The 9906-nt window shown below is 43.8% G+C and overlaps 1 protein-coding gene across 1 annotated transcript in view; it reads right to left on the reverse strand.

The window, feature by feature from the left end:
* The window catches only part of LOC110303781, a 178813-nt gene that overhangs the window by 127435 nt on the left and 41472 nt on the right, over nucleotides 1-9906 (reverse strand). Inside the window, exons 9-10 of the mRNA XM_021174996.2 lie at nucleotides 6939-7091; nucleotides 679-780 (exon numbers count right to left, since the gene is read on the reverse strand). Of these exons, the coding sequence (XP_021030655.2) occupies nucleotides 679-780; nucleotides 6939-7091 (255 nt within the window). The remainder of the gene's footprint in view (nucleotides 1-678; nucleotides 781-6938; nucleotides 7092-9906) is intronic.

Raw genomic sequence — 9906 nt, forward strand, 5'->3', positions numbered from 1 at the left:
CAGCCTGCTCTCTTATAGAACCAAGACTACCAGCCCAGAGATGTTCCCACCCACAAGGGGCCTTTCCCCCTTGATCACTAATTGAGAAAATGCCTGACAGTTGTATCTCATGGAGGCATTTCCTCAACTGAAGCTTTCTCTGTGATAACTCCAGCTGTGTCAAGGTGACACAAAACTAGCCAATACAGGCAGTGAATCAGTATGGGCTGCAAGGTAAGAATGTCCTAGAGACCCACTGCCCAACAATGTGAACATGTTTATTGATAATGAACTCAGTTCTTAAAGTAGCTAAGACAGTAAATTTCCTGGGAATTTGCACCCAGGAATTTCAGAGATGAGGAAGTTCAAGTCGAGGGATCAGTACCACATACAGCTCAGCACTGAAGCAAAGGCCCAGCTCTTTTTGACAGTTTTTTTGTTTGTTTGTTTGTTTTTTGAAAAGACAGGATTTTATGTCACCCTGACTGGCCTGAAACTCTCTATGCAGTTAAAATCGAATTTTTAAAAATGTATAAAAAAAAAGGCTAAAAAATAAAGTCTTCATAGTGAACCCATGCTAATCAGTTGTTGTTTGCTTGCTTGCTTTTATTTTTTTAAAGAGAAAAAAACATCTGATATTTTTTGAGGATGTCATTTAGCAAGCCTCTTGCCCACAACAGAATATGTCTGTTTTCTTACCTTCAAAAACTGTGACTGGAGGTGCATTAGCTCATCTATTCTCTTCCGTTCTTTGAGTCTGGTCAACATCTTCTTCTGCCAAGGATCACATTTTGGCTTGACCTAATGGATGAATAAGTTCACGGGTCTCAACAAAAGCCACACTGAGGAAGATCTGAGGACCTGCCGAGGTGGATCTCCTGTCCCGACTTGAAGGTCCGCTGGAGCATGTGAGGCCTTGGGAAGGGTCTGCACCAGTCACTGAGCTGTGGAAGGGGCCAGCAGTTTCTGTTGGCACTTGGCCTGTGCCAAATTCGAGTTCCATCTGGACTATATGGAGCAGAACAGAGCCTAGTACCACCAACACAGGATCCACCAAACTGACAAAGCCGAAGGGAAAAGTCGTCACAGAGTGCTGAAAACTTTACAGTTAAAACCTCACTTTCCTATTAAGAAACTGGCTTTTGGAATGGGTCAGCAGAGGGGTAAGATGTAGCTGCTAGAGTTTCCTGGCATCATGGCGGATCCACAAGGATTCGCCACCGGAAGAATCAGATTTAATAAGGCTTACAAGATTAGGTTTTAATTGTTGCACCCAGAGATTGAGTTACCATTGCTTCTGAACTGAGTTTGTGTTGTACTTTCCTTCACGTGGTGGCTCGTCTGGGTTCAAGAGAGAAAGGTATGGCGGCAAAGCGTTGGTTTGCCAGATGCGCACCACAACGGCCATGGGGGATCTGAAGCATGGGGCTGGCATCGTAATGACCTGCCAGAGGGAACTGTGGAACTGGGTGGAGAGATTGTGGAGCTCTGGGTCAGAGTCTCTACAAGATAAAAACAGGTCGGCCATTGCCCCCTAGTACGTTGCCGGCCATCCCAAAGAGGCTGAGAGTTGCTGGCACTAGGGCAGGAATATGTGGATTCATTTTTTTAATATTTCCTGTAACAGGTGATAAACCAACATGTTGGGCAAGAAATTTAAGATTATTAGCCTGAGAGTTACAGAGTTTCATTTTATTTCTTTTCTTCTTTTTTTTTTTTTTTTTTTTTTAAAGTGAGTAGCTGGATAGCTCTAAGACCAGTCACGTCAACTCAAGCACGGGGGAGGGGGAATTGAAACACAGAAAGCAGGCTCTGAGGTCCCCTACTGTGGGGAATGCAGGCTGCTCTGAGTCAGAGAGCTGTAGAATGGAAGTTGTCTACTTCTTAGGGCAGAGATTGATTTTATAAAATTGGGATTATTTGCTTTTGGGATAGATTTATATACAGATTTTGTCTGAATTGCATAGGGAATTTCACATGGGCTCAGAACTAGGACAGGGAAAATTAGTCACTAACTTCATGTAGAGAGGGCAATGAACAGGTATTAATAAAATATGCCTGTGGCTCCAGACAGAGAGCCAAACAGATAGATGGTATAACAGGTTGGCTGGCTGCTCTAGGCAGAGAGCCGAACCATAAGCTGGTATAAAATTGCTTTACTTGCCTTGCAGGATACTCATATTCTGTCTAACGTGGGCTCCATGGGAATACTGGGTTTTATTGGCAACATAGGAAAGACCTAAGTATAGATACATGCAATATTTTAGTTTAATTGGATTGTTTTAATTTGTACTAGGATAGGGAATATTAGTCACTGACTCCAGAGTAGAGAGTGCAATGATAATCATTGCCTGCTTTGAACAGGTATTAATTATCTATGTCTGTGGCTCCAGGTAGAGAGTTCAACAGACAGATATTATACAGGTATTAATAAAATATGCCTGTGGCTCTGGGCAGAGAGCCAAACAGAAAGATGGTATAGATTGTTTAACCAGCCACAGGGAGCTCATATTCTGCTAATGTGGGCTCCATGGAAATCTTGAGTGTCTTTTCCTGCTTGGCAAGATAGGAAAGGCCTAGTATAGGCACATACAGTATCTTAGTTTACTTTATTTGTTTTAGATTATTTTGATTTTCAAAATGGGTGTGATGTTGAGTTTTGTGGTTATATTATTCCTCTGCGAGACAGGTCTAAATAAAGCATTTTCTAATTACTGGCTCAAGGCTGTGCTGATTTGGGGGAAAGGTTTTGTCTTTGTGTTTTTGGAAAAGGTGATTAAGGTGTTTACACCTTCCAGAGTTATATGGATCAGATTTGATAGAGGGAGACCCCCTGAGAACTAGATTCCAGAGAATCAAACATAAAAGTTAGCTTGATGATACTAAAAATTGTTTTGAGATTTGTATATTACAGAATATATAGCTTTGGTGAGTCTCCACTTGAACTTTGGATGTCTTGGACTTTCAGCCAGATCCAGTCAAGACACAGACATCAGAGACTAAATCATGGGTGTGGCCTTCTTAAGGCCAACCAACTCTATTTTCCCTACCCTCCCACTCCCTTAAAAATATCTCAAGGCCCATATTCAGCTTGATGAAGTTATGAAGAGTCGTCGCCCCAGTTCCCTGGGCTTTGGGGCTGGAGGGGGGCTATTATAGATTGTCTTTCTAGAGAATATAGAAATGGTCATAACTGGAATAGGGAGGAATAGCTAGAATTGATTGAATAGCCATAATCTCATTTTGTAGAAATCTTTTTAATTGTTACTAAGTTGAAGTCATAGTTGCTTATTTTAGTACAGAATTTTGATGCAAAATCAAGGTTTTCATTGGTATAAATTTCTTCTATTGACACAAAAAATTTAAAAGTACAGAGCTTAGACCCAGTCCTCCTGTAACTGTTATTATAAACTGATCTGAGATGATTAAGCCTGTGAGTTAAGGGCCAAATAGCAAATTCATGGCTCTGAGTTTATTGTTAGGGTATTTTCAGACATTTTAATTAGAAATAGCTGAGAGTAGTTAACGGGAGAACAGTCCAGATTACTTTATGTAGATAGTTGATTTTCAAAAATGTAAGAAATCCACAGAATGTGATATTTAATGTTATTTTTTCACTTGTTGTTGAGACAAATCTGCTCCTAACAGCTTCCCATTCGTGGATTCAAAGAAGCAACTGAGCATCTTACCTCCAGGTGAGGTGATACATTGTAGCTAGGTAGCCACTGGGCAGAAAATTGTCAGTCTTTCCTGCAGACCTGTACTGTTCTTGAAAGGACACAATTTACAGGTTAATACAGCTTAGATCTGCTGGGATAAAACAGGGCAGTCCTTAATATTTCTGTATATCTAAGGTCTGTCAGATGATCCTGGGCCAGAAGGCTGAAAACATGCTCCATCTTCCTGACTTACAGGGGCTGTATAGGCAGGCAGCTGTCTCTACAATTTGTCTCAATTCTGGAAGTGGTGTTAGGCTTCCTATATATTTTCAGTTAATGCTGGTCATTCTCGGATTTCTGATGGGGTTGAAAAACTACTTATAGTCTCATAGTCAACCCAGGCTATTTACTTTGAGAGAATAGATTTGAGAGGATGGTTTTCAGATAGCATACAATCTAAAGCCAGGACATAAGTCAAGATAGAATCCTAAGTCTTTTAATTTTGGATAGATGACAATGTTTGATCCTAATGGCATAAATGATGGACTGGGTATTAGGTTTATCTTATACTTTATAAATTACAAAATGGTAATAGTTGTTTATATTTGAGAGAAAGGTTTTGTTTTTTATTTGAACAGAAAGGGGGAAGTGTTGTGGACGGGCCTGGTGCTGTTCTTGTGAACCAATCACCTAATGAATAAAGGAGCCAGTCACTGGGAGAGTAGGCGGGACTTCCGGGTTGGAAGGAGGACGAGAGGAAGCAGGAGAGAGTTAGTCCCTTTTGGAACAGGACAGCAGAGGGGTAAGATGTAGCTGCTAGAGTTTCCTGGTATCATGGTGAATCCACAAGAATTCGCCACCGGAGAAATCAGATTCAAATAAGGCTTATAAGATTAGGATTTTAAATTTTCTTTTTAAAGATTTATTTATTATTATATCTAAGTACACTGTAGCTGTCTTCAGATGCACCAGAAGAGGGTGTCAGATCTCATTACGGATGGTTGTGAGCCACCATGTGGTCGCTGGGATTTGAACTCAGGACCTCTGGAAGAGCAGTCAGTGCTCTTAACCACTGAGACAACTCTCCAGCCCAAGATTAGGTTTTAAGGGCTGGAAAGAAGACTCAGCAGTTAAGAGCACTGACTGCTCTCCCAGAGGTCCTGAGTTCAATTCTCAGCAACCACATGGTGGCTCACAACCATCTGAAATGGGTATCCAAAGCTGTCCTCTGGTGTGTCTGAAGACAGTGACAGTGTACCCACATACATGAAATAAATAAATAAATCTTAAAAAAAAATAGGTTTTAATTGTTGTGCCCAGAGATTGAGTTACCATTGTTTCTGAGGAAAAAAGGAAAGAGAGAGAGAGAGAGAGAGAGAGAGAGAGAGAGAGAGAGAAGAAAGAAAGAAAGAAAGAAAGAAAGAAAGAAAGAAAGAAAGAAAGAAAGAAAGAAAGAAGAGAAACTGTGTCTCTAAACTTAATGCTATGGCTACAAATTACATTACATCATCAAGGTGATAATTCTCAAATTCATATCTCAGCCCAAATAGATATGCTCAGCTTTCTGTGTACACCTGTGGCCAAGAATAGCTATGAATGCAGCCACACACAAAATGCTAAACTTCCTCAAAACCAAATTTTTTTAAAAATGCAATTGTACAATTCCCAAGCACAAACTCTGCAGGTGACAATGCCATGTGTTAGTGTCAAAAGGCTGGATGCTCTTGACTGTTCCGCCCATGTACCTCCTTAATATCTATGCTTGGAGGTTAGCTCTAAGACAGAGGGTCTGTGCCACCTACACTGACTGCCTGAGTTGAAGCCCAGGTAGAGAACTATCTCTATCATCTCTCTCTCTCTCTCTCTCTCTCTCTCTCTCTCTCTCTCTCTCTCTCTCTCTCTCTCTCTCTCTCTCTCCCTGTTTTCTTTTCTCTTCTTTTACCCTCCCCTCCCCTCCCCTCGTCTCCTCTCTTCTTTTCTTCCTTCCAGCTCACTGTTCAGGATGGACCGTGTCTTTCTAAGATTAATGTTGAAACCCACCCTGCAACAACATGATGCTGTGAGACTTTGGAGGGGATATGTTCATAAAGGTAGAACCCTAGAGAATTTGCCTCTCATAAGAGGCCTGGGGCTGCTGTGTGTCTCTCCTGCCACCTAAGGAAGTGGCAAACGTCCAGCAGTCTGTACCCTGAAAGAGTGTCTTTGGGAGATTCCAACCATGCTAGCAGGCAGACCTGCTTAGCTTCCAGAAATGTAAAAAGCAAAGTTACTTTGCTTATTAGCTACACACTTCACTGAACTTTGCCAAAGCAGCTTGAATAAACAACAGCAACAAATTGTACCAGACTTTCCTTTCGGAGTTTCATTCCCAGCACACACATCGGACAGCTCATAACTGCTTATAGCTCAAATTCCAGAAGATCTGATGCCTCTTCTGGACCACAGTGGTACCTGCAGGCTTGTGATACACACACACACACACACACACACACACACACACACACACACACACACAATTCTTTAAAAAGAGACTCCTTTCCTTCATATTACAATCAAACTTTCTCACACATAGATTCTATATTTTCAGTTCTACCTACTCATTAAAATGTATTTGTGAGTCCATTGTCAATCATGGTCATTCATAGACAGGCACAGAGTTGGGGACGCTGGCCGCATTCCCAGACAAGGCAGAACAAGACAAAATATTCTTCCTTATGGACGCTCAAAATGAGTGCCCCTTTTGTGTGTGTGTGCACAAGTGTGTGTGTTTGTGTGTGTGTGTGTGCACAAGTGTGTGTGTGTTTGTGTGTGTGTGTGTTGTATTGGAGGGAGCTTTAGCTAAGCATAGTGGTAACATCTGTAACCCCAGCACTAAAGAAACTGAGACAGGACAGTCAGAGCTGAAGGCAATCCTTGGTTCCATAGTATAGTGAACAAGGCCAGCCTGGGCTATATAAAAATTCTGCCTTGTATAGTAAACATCTAAAAAAAAAAGTAAATGAAAAAAGAAATAAATTCAGATCTACAGAGTGGGTGTCAGGTGTTGGGGGAACTTCCAGCTCAGATGGTAGTGAGCTACCTTCAACAAAGAGCTAAGGCAGGAGGAGAACAGAAAGGACTCAGTTTGTAGTGGTCTCTGCTGAGGACAGGTAGCATGGCACATAGGTCCTGCAGGACAGTTTGCTCAGGGCACTAAGGAGAGCCCTGGTACTGACAGCGTGCCTGTTCAGTGGGAGGAAAGGCTTTGTTTTGGCATTGCTGGCCTCACCGGTAGGTGACTGTCCACGGCAGCCTCCTTACCTTCACAAAGGGAATCCAGTCGGCTCTCTTTCTCAGGGTAGTCGTGGGTCCTGACATGGTCGGACTCTGCACATTACCTCTCCCAGCCTCATAGTCTGGGAACGTCCACATCCTTTGTTGCTCCATGAAGATGCTTTGGAAGTTTTGAGAAACCTAAAGAGGATGGAGAAGAGACAGACAGCTGCTGCACTTCAGGAGGTGCCTGCTTCTCCAAAGTGCTCAGAGAAGCAGGACTTTCCTTTTCTTCTCTCATGCTTTGCCTAACACTTTGGGCTGCACTGGCTCGCTAAAGCTCTCCTCCCCGGCCAGCTGGGTGCTTGCCTACCACACAGCTCACCTCTGTGCCTAATTCAACATTATGGCTTTTTCTTTCTTTGCTCTATCTTCCTTCTTGGGCATCTGCTGAGATTTATAGATTGTCTGCTCTGGGATTTTCCTCTTAAATTCTAATAAAAATAAAAGGAGAAAGGCAGGGAGAAGGAGGGGAGGGATAAAGGAGAGAAGGAAGAGGAGGGGAGGGATAAGGGAGAGAAGAAAGAGAAGTAGGGAGAAGTGAGGCAGAGGAGGAAGAGGAGGAGCAGGGTGAGGAGGAAGAGGAGGAGGTGAAGAGGGTGAGGAGGAGGGTTTGGATCTAAACACCTATGTAAAAAAAACCAGTGATGTAACAACATCACTACTGGGTTTAGAAGTAGGAGGGTCACCGAGTCTTACTGGCCACCAGCCCAGCTCCAAGTTCAGTGGGAGAGCCTGTCTGAGGGAATAACACAGGGAGTGAGAGATCAGGATACCAACTTCCTCTTCTGGTCTTCACACACATGCCCAGGCCTGCTCTTCACACAAATGCATGCTCACCACACATATGTATGTACACACATACAAACAAAAAAGGAGGAGGAAGATGAAGAGGAGGAAAGAAGTGGAGCCTCAAGGGAAATTGTCTTGGATCTCAAAAAACAGCCACTAACTTATTCTTTCATTCTCTCTCTCTCCCCCCGCCCTGTGTGTGTGTGTGTGTGTGTGTGCATCTTGCCTGTGTTATGACTATGTACCATTTGTGTTTAGAGGCCAGAAGAAGGTGTCAGATTCCCTGGGACTAGAGTTAGAAATGGTTGTGAACTGCCATGCCCCTGGCTGCTGGAAATCAAATTTAAGTTTAGAAGAGAAGCCAGAACTCTTAACTGCAGAGCATCTCTGCAGCCCTTACTGATCGAGTGTCCTTGAAATAGCCCTGGAGGGAAAGGGATGTGTGAAGAGGCCTTTGTTGTGACAGTACTTGACATGGACACCTCTGTGTGGCCCAGGCTCTCACTCATCATGATGGCAGCGTGCCTCATCTCTGCTGAGTGTCTGTGCCAAAGATCGGAAATACATTACCATGCACACTTGTCTATGTTTTGGGTTGGACTCTAAATATAAACAAGAAGTAAACTGGGAAAGTATTCAGTTTTTCTGACCACATGGTAAACTAGAGCTCTGAGTGTTCAATAAATCCTGCTCTCTGCAGCCTGCCCAGGATACTGCTACTAAGAGCTCAGATGCTACCACTGAACCTAAGGACCTGCCTCCTTCCCTTCTCACTCCTTCCAGCAGAGGCTATGTGGCTAACTTCCAACTGCCAGCTCCTTTCTCATCCACTGTGCTCAACTACAGTGCACTGGGACAGTTACACAACGATGAAAAAAAGGTTATCCAACATCTCAGTATGAGCTAGTTAAAACTAAATCAATGTGAAGATTTAGTGTCTCTCTTGCACTAACTACATTTCAAGCATTCCACAGCTATGTGTGACATGTAAACACCAGAGCCGTGGACACATGGATGCGTGGACATGGGCATCAAGGCAGGATGCTGAGAGAGATGCTATTCTAGGGCTGGGCAGCAAAATCGTCCTTAAGGAGCCAGACACTTAATATTTCAGTGTCTGCAAACCATGACTCTTCAGGTTTGCCACTGGGGTGTAAAAGCAGCCACCAAGAACACATACACAGGCACGGGTAGGCTGGCATCTGCAGATTTGGGTTTTCACAAACTTACTGTGAGCAGTCCTAACCCCACCTCCCCTGATGAAGGGACTGGGGTAGGATTAGGCCTTGAGAGGCCTTTGCCCTCTACTAAGGAAGGCATACACAAAGGTAACATCTGTGAGGCAGAAAGCCTTCCCCATGTCTCAGCCATCAAAGCAGTAAGAAGCTCTTGGTGCAGCCACTCAGTTTGTGGCATGTCGTTTCAGGAGCAGGGATGGACCAAGACAGCTGGCTCCCAACAGAACTTTATTTTGGAAGAACAGGTGGTGGGCTTCAGGTTGCAGTTGGCTGACCCTGACCTTGGGCATTAAAGCACCAAAAAAAAAAAAAAGCCCAACACACACACACATATACACATACTCTCTCTCTCTCTCTCTCTCTCTCTCTCTCTCTCTCTCTCTCTCACACACACACACACACACACACTCTGTCTCTCACACACGCACACACACACTGTCTCTCACGCACACACACATACTCAGGCACACACACACACTCTCTCTCTCACCACACACATACTCACACACACACACACACACACACACTGTCTCTCTCACACACACACACTGTCTCTCACACACACACACATACTCAGGCACACACACACACTCTCTCTCTCACCACACACATACTCACACACACCCACACACTGTCTCTCTCACACACACACACTGTCTCTCACACACACACACATACTCAGGCACACACACACTCTCTCTCTCTCACCACACACATACTCACACACACACACACACACACTCTCTCTCTCACCACACACACACACACACACACTCTCTCACCACACACACACACACTCTCTCTCTCTCTCACACACACACACACACTCTGTCTCTCTCTCTCTCTCTCACACACACACACACACACACACACTCTGTCTCTCACACACACACGCACACACACTCTGTCTCTCACACACACACACA

The sequence above is a fragment of the Mus caroli genome, chromosome 10, assembly GCF_900094665.2.
Source record: "Mus caroli chromosome 10, CAROLI_EIJ_v1.1, whole genome shotgun sequence".
Lineage (NCBI taxonomy): Eukaryota > Metazoa > Chordata > Mammalia > Rodentia > Muridae > Mus > Mus caroli.